The sequence below is a fragment of the Sceloporus undulatus genome, chromosome 1, assembly GCF_019175285.1.
Source record: "Sceloporus undulatus isolate JIND9_A2432 ecotype Alabama chromosome 1, SceUnd_v1.1, whole genome shotgun sequence".
Classification (NCBI taxonomy): domain Eukaryota; kingdom Metazoa; phylum Chordata; class Lepidosauria; order Squamata; family Phrynosomatidae; genus Sceloporus; species Sceloporus undulatus.
The window spans coordinates 340,845-362,701 of record NC_056522.1 but is presented as its reverse complement, the minus strand read 5'-3'; the positions used below and the strand labels follow the sequence as shown (position 1 = coordinate 362,701).

Sequence of the window (21,857 nt, the reverse complement as noted above, 5' to 3'; positions counted from 1 at the left end):
TCATGGCTGAGGCTTCTGGGAGATGAAGTCAAAAAGGTCGGTTTGGGGACCAGTGGTTCTAGACACTACTAGACATGTCTCCCTCCACATTCGTGTCTCTGACTCTTGCGGTTTTATTATTCATGGATGTTATCAATATGTTCTCTAGGAATCTCTAGGTCCTCCAGCACAGCTCTATGGTCAACTTTAACCAAACGTCGCACTGGAGGGCCTAGAGATCCCTAGAGGGAATCCTCAGGTAAAGACATAAGTGTTTTTGCTCTTTGCGGACTTGGACTGGATGGCCCTTGGGTCTCTTCGAACTCTGTGAGTCTATGATCCCCTGGAATCCCTGCCCCTTCCCTTGCAGTCAGGACCTCATATGGCCATCGCAACCTGCCTGCCCCATTGCTGCTCCCCATGGAAGGCCAAGGGAGGAGTTCCTGGCAGGAGAGAAAGGCCCTCAGGGAAGGAGCTGGGGGCAATTGGGTGGGGTGCCCCCCCAACACACGCACACACAGAGTCACCGCCAGAGACAGACACAAAAGCATGGAGCACCAGAGGGAACCATTTTTACTGACAGCAGCGAAAACCAGCTGCTGAGCGTCAGAAAGACAAGAAACAAGGACCAGGAAAATAGAACGCCTTCTTCTCGCAAACACAGAACGCAGAATGCAAAAACAGAGACAGTGAGGCAAAAAAGACCATGGGGGGGGGGGGGGGAGACAAAACATTTTGCCCAGGCCCCCAAACAAGGGCCCCCCAAGCCAGAGGGAGCAGATCTGGATGAGAAGGGCTGCCTGGAAGGGGGGATTATTTACCCTGCAAAGATCCCAGCCCCCAGCTTTGGAACCAGAGATGGCTGCCTGCCCTCAGAATGGCCCCCATCGGAAGGGGGGGGTCTGTGAAGGGGTCTGGCCAGTGGGGCAGGGGGTGGGCTGGACTCTGTGCCCCAATCACCAGCTGGAACTGCCCAGAAGAAAGAAGGGCAGAAGTATTGGGGGGTGGAGGTTGTAGAGGGAATGAGGGTGCCTCCTGAGGAGGGGGTGCAAGAGCGGCAGGGTGACCCCACTGCTGGGTCCCCACATGGCTTCATCTTTGGTGTCCCCCTCCCCAACACCTGAGATGGATGGGCCAGAGGCAGGGCAGGTGCCCCGCCATGGCCTCTTGTGCTTGGTGTTTCCGGAGGGGGGAGAGAACTGTACCCCTCCCCAGAGATTGGCACATTCACAATACAGTAAAAGGAGCAGCATCGGCCCCAGAGAGAGGGGGTGCTCCAGAGTCAGGACGGGTCCCCAGGGCCCTTCTCCCAACAGACGCTGTTTGGCAGAAGCTGGCCCTGGCAGAGCTGTATGAGCAGGGAAGGGCCTGAAGGAGGGTCTGGGAACACTCCTTTGGCTCAGGAACGCTGGGTGCCTTCTTCCCAGATCAGGGGGAGACCCCTATGAGCTTCCCACTTCCGCCTGTTTCCTCCATCTGTCCGTCCGTCCATCCATCTGTCTGTCTCAGAGGGATGTCTCCCGCAGGACGTAGGCATGGGCCCCGTCTTCCCGGACAAAGCCTTCCTCTGGCTCCTCTTCCACGGGGTCAACCCCGGGGGGCAGCCCCTCCGGCAGTCCGTTCAGCATCCCGTTGCTGGTCTTCTCCGCGGCCAGGGAGGGGGGCGATGGGCAGCTCCCATCCTAAAAAGAAAAGGTCAGAGGTCCCCGGACCATCGCCACACAAAGCTAGCTCTGTAGGGCTCAAGTTCAAGCTGTCCCACAGACTGAATCTTTGGAATTTGGGACCCCTACTCAGTCCACTGTCTTCATGGAAGAAGTCTGGTGGGACGTGAGACAGGGCCTCCTGTGGGACTCCCTGCCGAGGGAGGCTTAGAATCATGGAGCTGGGAGAGACCTCAAGGTCCGCAAAGTCCAACTGGCCTCCCCTCTTTGTCCTTCTGTTGGCAGGGAAGGACCTTTTTTTATTCTCACAGGCGGGATACAGACGGGCAAAAAGGGGTGTGTTCATGACGTCATGAAGGTATAGCCTTCAGACGGCCCTTACCTGAATGCCGCCATGAACACGCCGCCCGCACGCCCCAAGCGGGAAGAAGCGGCATTAAAAAGGTGCCGCTTTTCCCCGCTTCTTTTCTATATAGTGCGCAGCTGCGCATCTCCGTCTATAAGCTGCTGCACCGGTACGCCAGAATTGCTACGCCGCTAATTTAAGTTGCCCATTTAAAAGCTCCGTGTCTGCTGCGTCGCATAATGAGTCGGGGTCCTGGAACATGCGCAGTTTGCAGTCAGGCTTTAATTGCAGCGTCAGATGCCATGCAGGTGTGGAAGCTGCAGCACAGCTGCAGCGCATTTTAAGACTCGTAACCCTAACCCTAACCCTAACCCTAGAGCAACATGTACGCATGCGCTGCTAGAATTGTGGAAAGTTTGGAATTTAAAGTGAACCCCTACACACATTCCTGTGCCATTTTCACCTAACAATAAAAAAACGCTAAAACTTTAAATATTTACATATGTACAAGGGAGGTGATGGGGGATGGCAGGGGGACAGCGGTGGCAGCGGCAACAGCTGTGGCTGTGCATTGCAGATTCAGCAGGAGCACGGGGACCAAAGGAGAGGAGGCATCCATGATGCTCAGAGAAATGTAAGGTATTGCATTTAGGGCGGAAAAATAAAATGCACAGATATAGGATGGGTGACACCTGGCTGAATGAAACTACGTGTGAAAGGGATCTAGGAGTCCAAGTAGACCACAAGTTGAACATGAGTGAACAGTGTGATGCGGCAGCTAAAAAGGCCAATGCTATTTTAGGCTGCATCAATAGAAGTATAGTGTCCAGATCAAGAGAAGTAATAGTGCCACTCTATTCTGCTCTGGTCAGGCCCCACCTAGAATATTGTGTCCAGTTCTGGGCGCCACAATTCAGAAAGGACATTGAGAAACTGGAGCCATGTGTCCAAAGGAGGGCGACAAAAATGGTGAAAGGTCTGGAAACCAAGCCCTATGAGGAACGACTTAGGGAGCTGGGGATGTTTAGCCTGGAGAAAAGAAGGTTAAGAGGTGATATGATAGCCCTGTTTAAATATTTGAAGGGATGTCATATTGAAGAGGAAGCAAGCTTGTTTTCTGCTGCTCCAGAGAACAGGACCCGGAACAATGGATGCAAGCTGCAGGAAAAGAGATTCCACCTGAACATTAGGAGGACCTTCCTGACAGTAAGGGCTGTTCGACAGTGGAATGCACTCCTTCCTCGGAGGGTGATAGAGTCTCCTTCCTTGGAGGTCTTTAAACAGAGGCTGGATGGCCATCTGTCAGGGATGCTTTGATTTGGATTTCTTGCATGGCAGAAGAAGGGGGTTGGACTGGATCAGGGCCCTAGTGGTCTCTTCCAACTCTACGATTCTATGATTCTATGCTGGTGACACTAGCAACGTGCAAGAGGACAAGGATGCCAACACCAGCTGATCACCATTGTTCTTGGGCAGAGCGGGGGAAAAAGTTTAAAGAGGCTTGGGCGCTTTAAATGTGCACATAGGCTTTCTGCCGCCTGTGCTGAGCGCCGCAGCTGCGCATCCGCCAGCTGGCAAAAGAAAAAAAAAAGCCCCGTTTTTGGCTGCCCGTGAGGAAGCTGCCTCTCTCTTTGCAGCGTCCTGCGAAGTGGCGGTATGGAAACTGCGGGTCAGAAACGGCCCCAGGTGAGGCGTCTTCACTGCCCCCCGTGTGGAAGCCCCATACACCTTAGCCACGCCCCCGGGGTGGGTGGTCTGGAGGCTCCGTATTCAGCAGAATACACCTCCAAGACGTCTTCTCCTGCCCGTCTGTATCCCGCCACAGGCATGTTTCCAAAGAACGGGCTTTTAACAGGGAGCGCTAGTGTTTTAAACTGTGCTTCAACTTTTAAAGAGCTTCTTACTGTTTCTAATCATTCGTTTAAACATACAATTAAGCTGCATGTTTTATTCATATGCTTTAAGGAGTCATGGGAAGAGTGAACTCATCAGAAAAGACGGCAATGCTTGATAAAGCAAGGGGCAGTCGGAGCCATCATGGTGTAGTAGTTAGAGTGCCAGACTATGGCTCTGGAGACAAGGATTCAAATGCTGGCTTGGCCATTTAAATCCATTGGGGTGACCCTTGATAAGTCACACACTCTCAGCCTCAGAAGATGGCAGGGGCAAAGCCCTTCTGATGACACTTGGCATGAAAACCCCATGATAGGTTTGCCTTAGGGTTGCCATGAGTCGGAAACAACTTGAAGGCACACAACAACAACAAGCAGGGCAGCGGTGGGGGGCGCTTTGGAGGGACGCCACACTTCGCAGCAACAACAGCGTTTTAAATTGTTTTTATTGCCCTGAAGACTTTAATCTCTTTTTAAGATTAACCTTGTGTATGTTAAATGCAGCTCAACTACTGCATTTGTTTTTATTGGTTATCTGACGACCTTCAGTTTTGGGGGAAAGGTGAGATACAAAGTTTATAGCAATAGAAATTCCAATTGTGGTGGAAGAAATAACGCTAGTGATAAGACTAAGAATAATAGTGGCTTTCCAAATGTCACCTCTGGCTGCCCTCTCTGCCGTTTTCCCCACTGGATTCCCCCCAAGATGAGAGCCCTGTTTAAGTATTTGAAGAGGTGTCACATTGAGGAGGGAGCAAGCTTGTTTTCTGCTGCTCCAGAGAAAAGGACACAATGGAGCAATGGATGCAAGTGACAAGAAAAGAGATTCCCCCCTGATTTTTAGGAAGAACTTCCTGACAGTAAGGGCTGTTCGACAGTGGAACACATTTCCTCAATGGATGTTTTGGTGGAGTCTCCTTTGGAGGTCTTTAAGCAGAGGCTGCATGGCCATCTGTCAATGGGGATGCTTTGATTGAGAGTTCCTGCATGGCAGAAGGGGGGTTGGACTGGGTGGCCCTTGGAATCTCTTCCAGCTCTATGATTCTAAGGTCAGCTCTTCCCCATTTCTCCATCCTTTAAGCTCCAGAACCAAATCTTTCCCCATACCTATGCAAGACGATGCACCAGATTCTGCAACAGGGGAAGGGATCCCTGGGGATTCCCCAATCTGGCTTAAGAGGAGTGTACTGTAGGGGAAACCCCTCCACTGAGACCACCCTGGCCGGAGGGGGGGTCCATGGTGTTTGGACCACTCATCAACAAGAAAGTATGGGGAAGGTCCTCTCCCTCTCCCCTCCATGAAGAGGGAAAGAGGGAAGGAAGCTGCCCTAGCATGGAGGGGGGGCTGCAGGGGGGGTAAAGATTCCTCCCCCCCCCCCCCCCCGTTCAGCACCATCTACAGAGTCAAGCAAAGGAGTTCTCGCTCCGCTTTAAGACTTTCCTCTTTGGGGCGCTGGGTGCAGCAACGGCCAGACTGCATTCGGGACACAATGTTCTCTGTTATTTCAAAACACAGCGTATTATTCTGCACTGTTTTAAAATAACACAGCTAAGATAATATGCTTGGTGCCAGCCCTTGGCCTTGTGCCCCCCTCCCAGCCATACCACCCCAAATGCTCAAGACCTTCTTGGAAACGGAACCTAATCTCACAGAGTTGTCTTGGCAAGATTTCTTGAGAGGGGGGTTTGCCACCACTGCCTTCCTCTGAGGCTGAAAGCGTGTGATTTGTGCAAGGGCATCAAGTGAGTTTCCCTGGCCAAGGGAGAGATTAGAACCCTGGTCCAATGCTCCAACCATGAGGCCACTCTGACATGCAGCTGAGCAAAGAGATGCGACAGTGTGAGTCTGGAAGGAGAGCATCTTCCCCTTTCCATGATTCTTTCAGGAAGGGGACTTCAGAGAACGTAGGAAGCCATTTAGAGGGGTCCCTACCACTCCTTGAGACCCCCGCAACGTGGCACAGGATTGCATGTGGGTGCAGCAGGAGAGTGACCTCCACCCTTCCTGCCCACATTGTTTCAGGGGGAAATGGGGGCTCTCTAGAACACGGGGGGTGTCAATCCCAGGACACACACACACGGACACACATCTCTAAGGCCTCACCTCCGCAGGGTCTCGGACGTCGCAGCGCAGCTTCTTGTGGTACTTTGCAGGCAGGCAGCACAGCAGGCGGGGCAGGACTGGGAAGATGGTGTGGGGATTCACATCCTCCCCCCGCATGGGGCCTGAAGGACCAGAAGAGACAGCGGTGGCGTGAGAGAAGGAGGAGAAGAGATTAATTCGGATAGCTAGGACACTGCTCTGGTGTCAACCCTGCTTGGCCGCATCAGAAGCCAGGCGCCCACAGTCAGGCATGGTCACTTTTGCCCAAAGTCAACCTCAGGACACCAGGAGACCTGGCTGGGAAACACAGCTCCCCTGGCTTTCCAGACTGCCCCCCACCCTCTTGGTTTGATGAAGTTTTCACACATACAGTATTTCATAGAAAACTGGGACAAAAGTGCTGAAGCTGAACCAGGCAGGCTCCCCACCCTCCAATGAAGGAGGTGATTCAAACCACCCGAGAGTCAGTCCAGGTTGTGGCAGCCCCCAGGGTCTCTCTCTTTTACGCTCACACACATAGGATTTCCTAATCTGGGGGCTTCAGGGATCCCATTCCCCCCAACCCTCAGGTGCCCCACATACGCACCAGTGAGCAGACTGACCAGGAGCCCCACGAGGATGACGGTGGTGGAGTTGTGGGCGCTGTACCATAAGTACGAGAGGTTGTAGAACTTCCGCAGCCCCGTGAGCCTGGAGGGGCCACAAAGAGAGCAAGTTGGCAGCCATTCGCATCCCTCCCACCTCCACTTCCAAGGAGGGTCCCAGCATTCACACCTCCTCCTCCCCTGTGACTTGCAGGAGACGCAGCCTTCTCGGTGGGACAGTTGGAGGGGAAATGTTGGCAAGACTGGGCTAGACCAGACACCAAGAGTCGAAGACTCCATACAGCAGTCCTTTGAGTCCCCTTCAATTTAGTAGGACTCACATGGCCCTCAAGGTGTCCCTGGACTGGCCCTCCCAGCAGCCCCTGGCCAGTGTATGCCCAATGCGGAGGAATGCTGGGAGCATGAATCCAAAAACATCCAGACAAAGGCCACACAACTCCATCCCCAGATTAGAAGGATCTATGGGGTTGACCCAGGTGCAGGGCTCCCCTTGCCATTCCCATCAGCTGACCAGGATGGCTGGCAGGCTTTGCCAAAGGTCAGCATGCAGGGAATGTTTCACCATGTCGTTCTGCTTTGCTGCTCCTCTAACCCCGGTTTTACATTCACCGTTTGTTATCCTGACCATAGCCTCCAACCACAACCTCCCTGAAGGAAGGCTGATTTTGATCCGTTCCTTGCTTTAAAAAATAAACCACCATCTGCAAAGGTCTTCAGGCTGGTGAGCTCCTCAGCATGGCTCACAGCTTATCTCTGCTTCTGGGGAGACTAACTCTTCTCCTCCCCTCAATAAAACTTTGTCCAATTGGCCCCTCCATAATGGTTCTATATTGCTTTAAACTACTCTTACTAGTTTTAAATTGCCTTAAGTTTTGTGTCCAGAACTGTGTCCAGTTTTGGGCACCACAATTCAAAAAGGATGTTGAGAAACTGGAGCCATGTGTCCAAAGGAGGGCAACTAAAGCAGTGAAGGGTCTGGAATCCATGAAGCCCTATGAGAAGAGACTGAGGGAGCGGAGTATTTTCAGCCTGGAGAAGAGAAAGTTAAGAGATGATATGATAGCTCTGTTTAAGTATTTGAAGGGATGTCACATTGAGGAGGGAGCAAGCTTGTTTTCTGCTGCTCCAAAGACTAGAACCCGGAACAATGGATGCAAGCAACAGGAAAAGAGATTCCAGCTGAACATTAGGAGGAACTTCTTGACAGTAAGAACACACTCCTTCCTCGGAGATTGTGGTGGAGTCTCCTTCTTTGGAGGGCCATCTGTTTGGGGTGCTTTGATTGAGGGTTCCTGCATGGCAAAATGGGGTCAGGGCCCTTCTTGGGGTCTCTTCCAATTCTATGATTCCAAGTGGTTTAATTTGCCTTACAATTGTTCTTGGATAGTTAGTTTGGTGCACTGGACTCTGGAGACCAGGATTCGGTTCCCAGATTGTCCATGAAACCCACTGGGTGACCTTTGGCAAGTCAGATGCTCTCATCCTCAGGGGAAGGCAATGAAAACCTCCTCTGAAATCTTGCCAAGAAACCCCTATGATAGAATCATAGAGTTGGAAGAGACCGCAAGGGCCATCCAGTCCAACCCTCTTCTGCCATGCAGGAACTCTCAATCAAAGCATCCCTGACAGATGGCCATCTAGCCTCTGCTTAAAGACCTCCAAAGGAGGAGACTCCACTACACTCCGAGGAAGGAGTTTGTTCCACTGTCGAACAGCCCTTACTCTCAGGAAGTCCCTCCTAATGTTGTGGTGGTGTTGCCTTAGGGTCACTGTAAGTCAGAATTGCCTTGAAGGCACACTGCAGCAACAACAAACAATTATTCTTACCATTTGAAACTAAACTGATTTTGTTGTATGATGCTCTAAGATCCTCTGATACAAACAACATGTATTTTTTTTAATAAGTAGATTTTAATAAATAAACTGTTTCAGGAGAAAGTTGATCAAAATATTATTTCGGAGGCATTGAGCTGGGGACGGAGCCAGGAGGAGACTCCCCAAATATCCGGAGGCAACTCCAGGAGGCAGGAAGCTGAGAGTACGCTCAGGGCCAAGGCCAGCCTGATTGCAAAAGCTGCCCAAGGCCTAGCCAGGGCTGGGGAGAAGGCGCTCAAAGTCCATGGGGAGAAAGGCCAGGATCCCGCTCCAGCTGCCTCAATCTGGCTAAACAAACAGCTGCAGCGACTTGCCCACAGAAGAGGAGGGCCATGTGGTGTGGGGGTCCACAAACAGGCATCCCAAAGGGAGGGAATGCAGCAAAGCCCCCCTGCCCCCTCCCACCCCGTTACCCCCGCCCCCCCCCCCAAACTGCAGCCACCCCCCTCTTCCCCTTCCATTACATGATTCTGCAAATGTACCGGCTGCCTTCTCTCTCAGAGGGCCACAGCGCATCCCTCCAGCAAGACAACTCCAGAGTTGCAAACACCCTCAGCCCCAACCCCACTGCCAGTCCCTTCCTTTGGGGGCTACTGGGAGGTGCACCCACACCCCACACCTTTTACCTCTCTGGGGCTGTTGTTGATGTCAGCAGTGTTGTCATGACAGCCGTCGTCAGGTTCCCATCAAGCGGGGAGGCGCTGGGCTTGGGGTGTGGGGTCTGCATGTTGGCAACAATGCCCCCAATGCCCACCCAAAACGCCATGGCCAGCCCAGCAGCCAAGCCAGTCACAGCACCCTGAAGGGAAGGAGAAGGAAAAAGGAGAGAGAATGAGGGGCCCTGATCCATGCTGTGCACCTCTAAGACTTACTCCTCTCTCCCCCAGCATCCCTTGGCAATGCCACCCTCGCTCTCGTGGATGACAGGAAAGAAAGAGTGCCAACCTCTGCTTAAATTTTATCCCACCCCTCATTTTGGGAAGGGAGCTGAGGGTGGGGTCATGAAAGTGGATCCAAGAACTTGGGGTGGGTGTGGAGTGCAAGATTGCAGCAGCACCTACCGCAGAGTTGGCACAAGGAAAGAACATGCCAAGGCAGAAGAGCCCCAGGAGCGGACCCCCGACCATCCCAAAAATGCTGATGGCAGCCTAAGAGAGGAAGGGGGAAGGGATCATAGGAGGGTCTCCATATTTGAAGGCTCCCAAAATGTCCAGAAGGCAGAAGGAGAGGACTGGACATTAGGAGGCCAGCCCAAGCCCCAGGACTGCCCATGTGTCAGGATGGAGCTTGGGAGGGGGGCCTAAATCCCCCCATGGCTTCCTCGACACCTCCCTCCCCATGGATACCATTTAAGACACATTTGAAGCATTGTGGCCTCAATCCAGCTGCAAGTCTCCACTAGAGCAGCCCTGCTGAAACAGCAGCAAAGTGACACTTGTGCACGTTCCACAGGTTAGTGGATAATTCAATGTGTAATTCCCATTGCATGTGTGTGGAGGGGAGCCACTAAGCCCAGAGGGGGGCAAGGTCTTCTTTTGGCCCTTCTACTCCCACTGCATAAACTCCTAATTCCTCCCTTATTTACACGACTTCAGAGGAGGAGGGCCTCTTGCACTCAGAACCTAATCCATCAGTTTCTTTTCAAAAAATGAAGAAATGCCTCTCCAGCTGGCTGATCCACACCCTTATGCCCACCGTTTTCTTTGGGGCCACTCTGGCCACCTTACCTGCAGCACGGGGCCCATCATGGAGGAGATGTAGGCCATGCCCAGGCAGAGGAGGCCATAGCCCAGAGCTGGGGGGAAAGCAGAGCTAGGATCAGGAAGAGGAAGGGAGGCTCCGAACCCAGAGCCAGGATGGAGAGCCACTGCCTCCCACTCTCTACAGATTGAGGGTGGGGTGGGGCTGCACTGGACCCCTCCTCTGTCCCCCCAACCCCCTCTGACCCCCAAGAGGCTCTACGCACCTAGTAGTTTGGAGTAGAGGGTGGCACGTCCCTCCGGGATACTGCCCACGTAGGGGCGGATTAGGTCCTCCATGGTCACTGTTGCCAAGGAGTTGAAGGCAGAGGAGATGGTGCTACCAGGAGGGGAGTGGAGAGTCAGCGGCAGAGCAGAGACAGGGCATGAGACCTGGCGGGCAGCCAAGAAAGCAGGGCAGCTGGGACGCTCACCTCAAGGAGCCGCTGAAGAGGCAGGCCACAAAGAGACCTGGAAGACCAGGCACCTCCTCCAGGACATCCATCACAAAGTAGAGGACCATCTGTATGGAGCCAGGGGAGGACAGTCAGTGCTGGGATTTGGACAGGGCTAAGAGGGCACCCCCTTTGGTGTTTGACTGAGAGCTGGTGGGGGGCACGCAGGATAGACAACAGCAGCAGATGGGGTGGGTGGCAGCCAGTGGGGAGGTCCAGGAGTGCCCACCTTCTCCCTCAGCTGATAGCTCAGGCAAAACTGGTCAGCCCACATTGTGTGCCCTGCCCTTCCCTGCCCTGCATGTGTGTGCATGAGGTGGCACGCATGAGTGTGGACCTGCTAGGTACAAGTGAGGAGGGGGAGCCAGCCCACAGGGCTGCACTAGGGCTGCTGGTGTCAGAAAAAAGGGGCCAACCTGGTCCGGGGAGGCCTTGCGCTGCGCCTCCGAGAGATGGTGCTCCTGGTAGTAGGCGAACATGACCAGGCCAGTCAGGCAGCTGAGGCAGAGGACCATCTGCTGGCAGGGGAAGACGGCGTAGCAGGAGCTGCGGGGGTCAAGGGGGAAAGCCTCAGGGGCCCTGAGCCGGGAGAGCATCATGCGCACATGCACACAGACACATGCACCCCATCCTGCCCTGCATGCATGCCTCCCAGCCCAGCCCAGCCCTACAGGACTCACAGCACAGCCTGCTGCTCCGAGCGGGAACTCAGGTACCGCTGGACCTGCGCTTGGTTCACCCCGTAGAGCGAAAGCATCATGAAGACGCCCCCAAAGGCCAGCGTCCAGAAGGTGTGCCGCTCGTAAGGGTCTGGATTCAGGCTGCAAAGGAAGGAGAGAAGAAGAAAAATATGTGGTGATGTGGGACAGAAACAGTCTGGGACCTCAGTGATCAAAGGAGACCTCTCTCTACAAGTGGCCACCTGAGCAAGTCGATATACATTTATCAGAGGCGCATCCTCTGTGCCCCACCAGAGGGAGCAATATGAAGTGGGAGTGCATAGAAGAGGGCCCTCTTGGCTGTGGCAACCCAATGGTGGAATGCCCTCCCATCTGAGGTCTGCCTGGCACCAACACTGGTTTCTTTCTGGTGACAAGTCAAACTATGGCTTTTTACTAAGGCCCCTGGGGACAAATTCAATTCAAAATGTACAAGGCTTTAACTTTTTGTAGCATTCTAAGCTGTTTTAACCATTGTTTAATTTGTTTTTGTTTAATTTTGTTTTTGCACATGTGTCGTGTGCCTTCAAGTCATTTCCAGCTTATCACAAACCTAAGGTGAACCTATCATGGGGATTGCTTGGCAAGATTGTTCAGATGGGGGTTTGGTTTACCTTCCTCTGTGGCTGCGAAAGTGTGACTTGCCCAAGGTCAGACAGTGGGTTTCATGGCTGAGCTGGGACTTGAACCCTAGTCTCCAAGTCATAGCCCAGTGCTCAAACCACTACACCACACTGTTTTTTACCTTGTTTAAATTGTTTATGGCTTTCATCTGGAATTGTTGTAAAATGATAGAATCCTAGAGTTGGAAGGGACCCTCAAGGGCCATCCATTCCAACCTCCTTTTGTCTACATGCAGGACGACACCATCCAAGAGCCCTGCTTAAAAAAGCCTCCAAAGGAGACTCCGCCAATATCCCAGGCAGCGTATGCTACTGTTCTTCCTAACGTTTAGGTGGAATTTCTTCTCCTGTAGCTTGAATTCCTTACTTTAAAGATTTGAAGGGAATATATATATTGAACCAGAGAGGCCACAAACCTGAGCCTGCTCCAGAAACTCAGACATAGAGCAATGGATTCAAACTACAGGAAAAGAGATTCCGCCTCAACATTAGGAAGAACTTCCTGATAGTAAGAGCTGTTCAGCAGTGGAAATATGCAGCCTTGTACTGGAGTCTCCTTTAAACAGAGGCTGGATGGCCATTGTCACAGGGAGGGCCTGGACAGTGTCTTCCTGCATGGCAGAAGGCGGCTGGATTGCCCCTTGGGATTCTGTGATTCTATGTTTGCTTCTTAACCTTCTCTTTCCAGGATAAACCTAACCATCTCCCTAAGGCACTCCTTGTTTAATTTCTTTACACTGCAGGGTAACAGAAGAGATCTTACAATAAGGAGCAGGATATAAATATTGGAACTTATGCACCCCATCCAAGGGGCACTCAGTCCACACAGGAGGGAAGAGACCCCCTCCGTCCAACTGCCAGACCCCACTTACTCAATCCCCGACACTTTGCCCTGCTCAGATGCCAAACGCCAGACGCGGCCCATGCCGCCCACCTTGATGGTGCCCACTACAATCACAGCCACCTGCCCCGCGAACATGACGAAGGTCTGGAACACGTCCGTCCAGATCACAGCCCTGAGGCCGCCCTGCAGGGGGGGAAGCAGGAGGCATGGGGTAGACACAGTCAGTTTAGGGAGGCAGAGGGGCTCATAGGGGGCAGTGAGGGCAGGAGAGGCCTCTGTGCCCAGGGGGCTGCTCCACCCTCCAGTCCTCCAGGATGGGCAGAGGAGGGACCCTGGGGGAGGGTCTGAGCCTGCCAGCCCCCAGCCCCATGCCAACCCCACAGCAGGACCTAGCAGACTCACCAGGGTGGTGTAGAGGGTGCAGACCAGGCCGATGGTCAGGACAGATACCCAGAGGTCAAAGTTTGTCACTGCAGCCAAGAAAGGAAAATCCCCTCAAGAAATACCATGTGGGGGTGGGGGACTGAGTGCCCCCCCAGTAGGACTGCGGCTGAGGGAGACCCTCACCTACTCTCCCCGCCCAGTGTTCCCCTCCTTAACCCAGTTGCTTGTGGGTCTTGCAGCAGAGAAGGCAGCAAAGGGTGTTCCTCCACTTGCAATGTCAGGAAGAGGGTGGGCCCCTGGCCCCTCCAGGGGCTTCAGGATCAGGGCCCCTGACTCACCTGCATTGAGCGCCAGCGCAGGGGCATAGAGGACCACCCCCATGTACACCACCTGTGGGGAGAAAGGCAGTCCTGCAACTGAGTGGACCTCACTCACCAGCTCCTCACATGGCTGGAAGGAGCCTCCAGGGAAAGGGGGGCAGTGGGTCATCGTCTGCCCGACAAGAGCCACAGAACCCTCTCAAGCTGATTTCCTCCCTTAAAGAGCTGGAACTTCAGTTGCTTTTATTATTACAGTCTGGCACTTTTCTAAAACACCCATTTTTCCACCGCTGAAGATCTCCCTTACTTTCTTTCCTCACAAGAGCCCTGTGAGGTAGGTTAAACTGTGAGAGAGGTACCACTCCAGTGGAGGCATGGGACGTCAAGGCCTTGAGGAATTTGAATCCAGGCCTTTGCCCTACTGAAGGTTAAGAGGTGATATGACTGCACTGTTTAAATAATTGAAAGGGTGTAATTTTGAGGATGGAGCAAACTTGTTTTCTGCTGCTCCAGAGAGTTGGACATGAAAGAACGGATGCAAGCTACAAGAAAAGAGATTCCAGCTCAACATTTGGTGGAACTTCTTGACAGTAAGGGCTGTCCAACAGTGGAACACACTCCATCAGATATTTTGGTAGAGTCTCCTTCTTTGGAGATTTTTAAAGAGAGGCTGGATGGCCATCTGTCAGGGATGCTTTGATTGAGAGTTCCTGCATGGCAGAACAGGGCTGGACTGGATGGCCCTTGTGGTCTCTTCCAACTCTATGATGCTATGAAGGCAGAGAGGTGAGCGGGTTGGGGAGGGAGCTTCAGAAAGGCTGAGGAGGACAAAAAGAGTCCTCCGTCACGGGTGGAGATCCTGTCACAACACATCCCCAAGTGCTGCTGGACTGCAACTCCCATCATGCTTCACCACTGACTCTGCTGGGAGCTACAATCCAAGCCCCTTGCTGGACTAAATGGTGCTGGTGAGGGGGCAGCATAGTAGCTTAGGAGGAGACAGAAAGTGGAACTAGGTGAGGGCGACTCGAGTATCTTGAGTGGGAGAAAAAGAAGGGTTCAGGGGAATGAAGAGAGGAAACATGAACTGGGGAGGCAGAGAGAGCGAAGGTCCCGTTTCCTGGGCATCTTTCCTGGTCCTTCCCCAGAGGTGTTTGGTGGCCTCTGATGGGATGGGGCTGCTGGCCCAAAAAGCAAGGGACCAGAGACCTGAAGCAGAGGTGGGAAAGGGGATGAATATGATGCCCCCATCCCTCCCCAAAATACAGACACAGAGGGAGGGCGAGGGAAGATGTGGACTCACCATCTGGAAGATGAAGGTGGCTGTTCCACAGACCCTCACAGCTTTGTTGAATCGCAGCTCCAGGTACTGCCAGGGGGAGGGAGAAAGAGAAGGGGTGAGAGAGGTGGGGGCAGTAGGGAAGGGGGTTTGACAAGCAGTAAGGCCAAGAACCCAGTGCTTGGGACTCCCAGCCAGGGCTCCCCATTCAGAGGAGGGAAACTATGACCCAGGTGGGGTAAAAGGACTGACAGCCATGGGGATCCACAGCCATCCTGTGACTGAGGCAAGCAGGAAGACTCAATTGGGGCGGCTAGTGAATCCCATGAGATGAGGCCACAGAGCAGTGGGGTGAGGGAATGCCCTGCCCTATAGTGCTGCTCCAGGGACTCCTCCTCTCTAGTGTTTTTGTGTTGAGCCAGAGCATGCAGAGGGCACCATCCTGCCTGCGCTCAGGGTCTGAAGAAATGCAATGCCATACTTTACCCAGCTCTCTTGCGAGGCAGCATGGAGTGCAGCAGGACAGCCACATTTATGTGGGTACACAAACATGGCTATCCTGCTGCACTCCAGGCTGCCATGCAAGGCAGCCAGAGAAAGTATGGCTTTGCATTTATTCAGACCCTGACTTTTGCCCAAAAGGCCTTGTGCTAGTTTTATTGCAAAGCTGTGCAAGTTTTATTCCAAAGAGGCATATGCCATTCTTTTAAAAACACCTCTGTTCCAGAGCAATTGTGCAAGGAGAGACTTCCATGCCCCCCTCCCCTTCTTTCAGTGGCCAGAGCAGGCAGATTTCAAGCACAGCATTGAAAACCAGAGCGTTGAAGACCAGCAAGCAGAGCCAAGGGCAAAATAACAGGCACCAGGCAGAGCCAGATGCAAAGCATGGCACTGACTTGCCAGCGGGCCAGTTAAAAACCTCCAGTTGGGAGACTGCAGTACGGGGTGGGGGGTGGGGGGGGTCCAACAGGGAACTCAGAAAATGCTTCAGCAAAGCCTAGTTCCATCAACACTTATATTTGCAAGTGAGGAACATCACGATGGGGATTACTTGAAACTGGTGGCTTTACAAAACAGCAAACTGCACCAGCAGAATTCAACACAAGGACTCATTTTACAAGTGGGGGACATTGAGGCTCAGAAGGAGAGTCTGTGCCCTCTGGTCAGGCAAGGCGGTTTGTGCAGGACTGGAGCTGTTCTGCTGAGTTGTATTGGGGAATGAACTACACACAGTCATCTAGGAAAATGCTGCCCGAAGTTGTATTCTGTGGACTGGTTCTGATCCACAGGCCATCAAGTGGGTACTGGCCCACAGGACAGAAAAAAACACCAAAGAATGACACGACACAGATCTGTTTCTGATCCCTGGCAAAATGTGGGGAAATGCCACTCTGCCACATAAGACAGCTTTGGAGCTGTGCTTCTCAAGGGAGTGTCCCTCCCTTCTCCTCAAACTACAAAACCCAGCATGGGATAAGGTGCCATATCTGTGCCACAGGGGTGCTATTTGATGTTCTTTTGTTGTCTGTTTTATTGAATCATTTCCTGTATTGCTATATACAGTGGTGCCTCGGGTTACGAAAGTAATTCGTTCCGCGGCTGCTTTCGTAACCCGAAAAGCCTTCGTAAGCCGAATTGCCATAGGCGCTAATGGGGAAAAGCCGCGTTTCGTGCGAAAAAGCGCCGAAAAGCACCAAAAATTTTCTTCGTAACCCGAAAATACATTCGTAACCCGGAACAATGATTTCCAATGGGATTTTTTCGTATCCCGAAAATTTCGTAACCTGGGTATTTCGTATCCCGAGGTACCACTGTATTTTATATGTATTATCCTACTAGAGAGGCCCCTTCCCCGCCACCACTCCCTTTGTGTTGTGTCTTTTTAGATTGTAAGCGCGAGGGCAGGGAACCGTCCAATTAAAAAGATTGCATGTACAGCGCTGTGTAAATTTACAGCGCTTTATAAATAAAGGCTAATAATAATAATAATAATAGTGTAGTGCAGATGTACTCCAAGTGCCAGAAGGCAGAGCACAAAGACAGCAGGAAACCTGTCTGACCCAATGTGGGGTAATTCCAGAACCTGCTCCCGTGGTAGCTCACCTCTGCCCTGCCCCACTCTCCCACAAATGGTGCCACTCACCTCATAGGTGCTGGTCAGGCGCAAGCGGTAGAAAACAGGGATGAAGACGTGGGCTGGGATGAGGAGCCCCAGGAAGTAGGAGCAGCCCAGGAACCAGTACTCGGTCCCAAAGCGGTAGATCTCTGCAGGAACGCCCAGGATGGCCACGGCCGACTGGAAGGTGGCCAGCAAGGACAGGGCCACAGGCAGGAAGCCCATGCTGCGGTTGGCCAGCAGGAACTCCTGGACTGTGCGCTGCTTCCCCCCGCTGAGTGCATGGAAAAGCCCAATGCCTGCTGAGAAGACCAGCAGCAGCACAAAAATGGCATAGTCCACCACCCCAAACTTCCCTGTAGATGGCATACTGTGGCCGCTGTGGCTCCTACCGCCCAGCAAAGCACCTGCTGGATGTGCCAGTTATTGGTTCCTAAACATCCCTGGGGGAATGTCCATGCCCGGCAGGATAGCCGAGCTGAATTCCACGGTGGCACCAGGCAGCTCAGTCATTCTCTGTTACTGCCAAGGCAGGAGGCGGCTCATGCCCGGAGAACCAAGATGGCTCTCCACATCCAGGACTCTGCTGAGGCTGCCATGGCCACGATCTGGAAGAGATAGAAAGAGAGGGGTAGATGAGCAGCAGAAGGCATTCCAGGGATGGACATTCCCTCTGGCCTCTTGAGAGCTGCCTACCAACCTTTCCTTGGGCGCAACTTGCCTCAGTTGCAAGGAAACAGCTGGGAAAGTCTCCCTGGCCCAGCAAGTGCTGGCAGGGACCCAGGAAGGGTGGGTGTTGGCCACCCACCATAACTCCTTCTGGCCAAGAGTGCTTCTGGCTCTCAAATGCAGAGGTTTGAAAATGAGGGCCAACCCCACCCAGGCCACGCAGAAGGCGAGCAAGTGGAGGGAGCCAGGACAGGCTAGGAGGCTCCCTGTTGGGTGAATTAGAACCCAGGCCAAAGCACACAGCACTAGCGGCCCAAAAGCAGCAGCGCCGCTGAGACGGATCAGCAGGTGGTGGCACCACCACAGGATCCTTCCAGCCTCGAGAGCCGCGTCTCCCCCTTGGCTGACCTGACTGGGCTAGTGTTTGCCCTGGAGCAGCAGCCAGGAGGACAGGCGCCGGAGGAGAGGCCTCACATGCCCCACTCACACCAATGGCTAAAGGGACAGATAGACTGGACTGCTATGGACTGCCTGGTTTTGGATGCAGAGCATGTTACCTAGTGGTTACAGAAGGGAGGGAGGAAGGGGCCTGCAAAGACTCCCCCCCACACACTCTCACTGGCAAGCATATTGGCACTTTCTTATTGACACAAGCTGTCCTGCGCCGGGGGGGCTGCACCCCTCCAGACACCAGGTAGGCACTCACCTGTTGGAAGGCCCTTGAACATCAGTCAGACTAAACTAGCCACTTCCCTGCACACAGAAAGCTAGCTCTCAGGGAGATGTCTGCCCCAACAGTTCATTTTTCATATCCAAGGCATTCCCTCTGTCTGTCTGTTTGTTCAATCATGGGGGGAGGGCTTGTCCCCCACCTGGAGTCCATGGGTGGAATTCCCCACCATAGAATCATAGAGTTGGAAGGGACCCCAAGGCCCATCTAGTCCAATCCCATTCTGCCATGCAAGAACTCTCAGTCAAAGTGTCTTGACAGATGACCATTGAGCCTCTGTTTACAGATCTCCAAGGAAGGAGACCCACTTACAAGCTAAGGAGAAAAACTAGGGCAAGACAGGGAAGGCCTGTGTCTCCTTGCTCCAACCACTAGGTAACATCTTCAAAACTGGCCCAGCCCCCATCCTCCTCTCTTGAAGGCCCAGCTCATAGAGTTGGAAGAGAGTCCAAGGGTCATCCAGACTAACCCTATTCTGACATGCAGGAACACAGAATCAAAGCACCCCCGACAAATGGACATCCAGCCTCTGTTTAATCCGGGTCAGACAAGGAAAGCTGAGCCACACAGAAACCACAACATCTTTTTGCAAAGAAAGGAACCAGGACAGGTGGGCAGGCAGTGGGCTCAGCTCACTCTACAAAGTCTACAAAGCTGGCAGGAGTGGCAATCCCAAAACAAGCCTGTTTCTGGGGACAAGGCCTGGCCAGGGCTTGGAGGCTGTGGAGATGCCAGGCTGCCCTCCAGGACTCGGGACCCCAGGCTGCAGAAGGACCATGAAGCCCACCATCCTCCCTCCACCCACCCCTTGGCATGCAAAGCCAAAAAAAAGCCCTGGCAGATGGGGGGAGACCCTCAGGGTGGACGTGTGTTCAGAAGGAAGTGCCAAAGTCAGTCAGCCTCTGTTATTCCGCCCCCTTTGCAGGCTCTCCTCCAAGCACAGCTGAGAAAATAAGCACCTAAGGATCCAAGGAGTGAGGATGCATTATCCAAGCGGGGCGGGCAGAGGGTAAGGTGCCCCCCCAGTACTAGGCTCATGGGAAAACTGAGGCAGGTTTCGGTTGCAGGAAGATTACCCAAAACACAACTGACACAGTGCATTTGCCCAGCTGATGCCCAGCTGCAGTTCCCAGCACCCACAAGCCTCACAGGTGATGTTGAGGGATGATGGGAGGAGGAGTCCAGCAACACCTGGAAGGGCACATGTCTTCCACCCCAAGAGGCCACAAGGAGGGAAGGGAGCAGTGAGGGCTGGGTCTCTGTGAAACACAGAATTCTGAGTCCACCCAAACTGCTCCATGCTCTGCAGACCTGAGAGGCAGCTGCTCAGCAAAGGCAGCCTGGCTCCAAGGGCTTGCAAAGCACACAAGAGGACAGGCCTCTCCTCCAGAGCACTTTGGCCCCCAGGCAGCCAGAAGCCCACTCCTCCATCCCTTGCCCAGAGGGGGGTGACCAAGCAGAGAACTGGCCAGGAGGAGGGGAAATGTCCTCTCTCCCATCAGGGGCTCCTGTCTGCAACCCAGGCTTTTTATGGAGGGGGTGGCACTGTGGAGGAGGGATATGTGTGTGCGTGTGTGCATGCCAAGGAACACAGCAGTGCATAGTTCCTGGGATTAAGGGGCACAGGAGGGAAGGCGGAGGGAGGCGGGCCTTGGATTGCCCAAGACTTGCCTGGGCTCAGAAGTCCACAGGGGAAAGCTCTCAGGAGCTGGCGGGGAGGGAAGGAAAGAAAGAAAGAAGGAAAGAAGCAAACTCTCTCCCCTCCTTCACCCCACAAGTGCCCCCCACCCGTATTCCAGTCGCACCCCCTTCTGGGAAATGTGCCCCCCATCCTGTGGGTCTTGAGCTGGAAAAGGGCTCTCCTCTTCCAGATGTTGCAGGAGGGAGGGAGGATTCGGCACATCTGCATTAAGGAGCCCTCCCCACTTTAGGCGCCACTGCAGCCTCCCCTCCCCACATCTCAAGGGGCTGCCTTGGGCCTCTTGTGGGGCAGCCACAACACCCCCCAGGAGAGGAGGAAAGAAGAGATGGGTTTTGTTAATCGGATGCCCCCTCTCCCCTCCCCGGGGGGGGGGGGGGCTCCAGGGCTGAGTGAGGGATCTCCTCTCCCCCAGGAACAATGGGGCACAAACCCTTTCTCCCACCAGATCTGGGGCTGCTCTCATGCCCTCCCCATACACCCCCCCAAAAAAAATTTGGCCACAAGGAGGAAGGCCAGTGGCTCAGCCCAGTGGGGTTTGGGCACAGGCTTGGCCGCCCCACAGCCAGCCCCTCAAGCCCTGGAGACCCATGACCCCCTCAAACCATGGGAGGGCAGGCAGGGGGAGCAAGGCTCTCTGGGGCTTCCCAGGACAAGGGTCATGGGAGGGGGTTTGGCTGGCTAGTGGCTTCTCCCTCTTCCCACTCGGGGGGGGGGGCTTTCGGGTCCGAGTGAGGGCTCTCCCCAAGAATAATGACAGCTGAGGGGGGCTCAACCTCTAATTCTGGGGCTGCTCCCATCCTCTCCATCCCCCCCTCGCCAGATGTCTGGCCACAAGGGACGCCCCACAAGCCGCTCCACAGCCCCCCCCCCCCAACCAGGGAGCCTCCCCCGGGCAGAGAGGGCCCGGGCAAGGGCCAGTTGGACCCCCAACCCTGCGGCCTCAAGGTCTCGTCCTGCCCCACCTGCTCCAATGGGCTGGGCTCCTCGGGGCTGGCCCGGGGAGGGCAGAGGCTCTCAGGGTCCCTTCTCCGGCGGAGGGTGGGGTGCTGGGTGCTGGGTGCGAGTGAGTCTCTCCCCCAGAGAGGGGACCGGTTAAAGGATGGAAGGGAAGGAGAGCCGCCCCTGTTGGACTGCCAGCCAGAGAGAGGGCGGGGAGGCGGGAAAGGTGCCCCTGAGCATGTGCAGACCTCCGCTCCTGACCAAAGGGCCGGCGGCTCCCTCCTTGCCCCACCGGCGGCGGCGGCGTCTGCTGCTTCTTGAGCTCCGCTCTGCCTCTAACATGCCAAGGGCAGGCAGGCAGCCAGGCGCCGTCTGATGACGTAGGAGACCGGCAGCCAATCAGAGCGGGGAGGGCGGGAGCGAGTGGCAGGGAGGCGTAAAGGTCCTCCTTGGAAATGGCGGCCAATGACGTAGAGGCCGGCAGCCAATCAAAACGGGGAGGAGGCGCGCTGCGGTGGGGTCAAAGGTCACCCTTGGAAATGGCGCCGAGGAAGGCTCGCTTCTGGCGTCTGAAGGCGGCGCCGAGCTGGGAGAGCGGGATCCCAGTCAAGGGCCCCCGGGGAGACCGAGGGGAAGGGCCTGGCGGGCGCCCCCGCAGGGCTCTCCTGGCCCGGCCTCCCCAGTCGCCTCTCTGGGGATGTGGTTAGCCAGAGACTCCATGACTGTGGCTTCTCTAGGACACCTCGCTGGGCATTTGTTGCTCCTCCAGCGCGAGTCTATGGCCAGGAGTTGCCCTGGAGACCTAGAGCAGCGCTTCTCAGCCTGTGCTCCAAGGACCCTTTCGCAGGGGCCGCCTGAGACCCTGCCAGAGTC

General features: G+C 54.3%; 1 protein-coding gene across 2 annotated transcripts; it reads right to left on the bottom strand.

Moving 5' to 3' along the window:
* Window positions 1-534: 534 nt before the first annotated feature.
* On the bottom strand, window positions 535-21,370 carry SLC5A6 (solute carrier family 5 member 6). Of its 2 annotated transcripts, none has more exons than XM_042450330.1 (16): window positions 21,233-21,370; window positions 16,972-17,552; window positions 14,853-14,918; window positions 13,568-13,619; window positions 13,248-13,315; window positions 12,874-13,028; window positions 11,340-11,480; window positions 11,076-11,205; window positions 10,639-10,727; window positions 10,432-10,544; window positions 10,193-10,260; window positions 9,527-9,613; window positions 9,092-9,264; window positions 6,572-6,675; window positions 5,986-6,107; window positions 535-1,661 (listed from the first exon to the last, which is right to left on the bottom strand). In XM_042450330.1, the coding sequence occupies exons 2-16, from the start codon at window positions 17,311-17,313 to the stop codon at window positions 1,485-1,487; spliced, it is 1,887 nt and encodes a 628-aa protein (XP_042306264.1). In that variant the 5' UTR covers window positions 17,314-17,552; window positions 21,233-21,370; the 3' UTR covers window positions 535-1,484. The 2 variants fall into 2 exon arrangements, with proteins under 2 accessions (XP_042306264.1, XP_042306271.1); XM_042450337.1 differs by having other exon boundaries at window positions 21,008-21,338.
* Between the last annotated feature and the right edge of the window lie 487 nt (window positions 21,371-21,857).

Bases quoted from the DNA above. Each gene is read 5' to 3' on its own strand.
- SLC5A6 (XM_042450330.1), bottom strand. From the start codon at position 17,313: ATGCCATCTACAGGGAAGTTTGGGGTGGTGGACTATGCCATTTTTGTG. The intron at 14,919-16,971 runs GTGAGTGGCACC...TCCCCCTGGCAG, and splicing joins GCCTGACCAGCACCTATGAG to TACCTGGAGCTGCGATTCAA. The intron at 13,620-14,852 runs GTGAGTCCACAT...TTCTCCCCACAG, and splicing joins CCACCTTCATCTTCCAGATG to GTGGTGTACATGGGGGTGGT.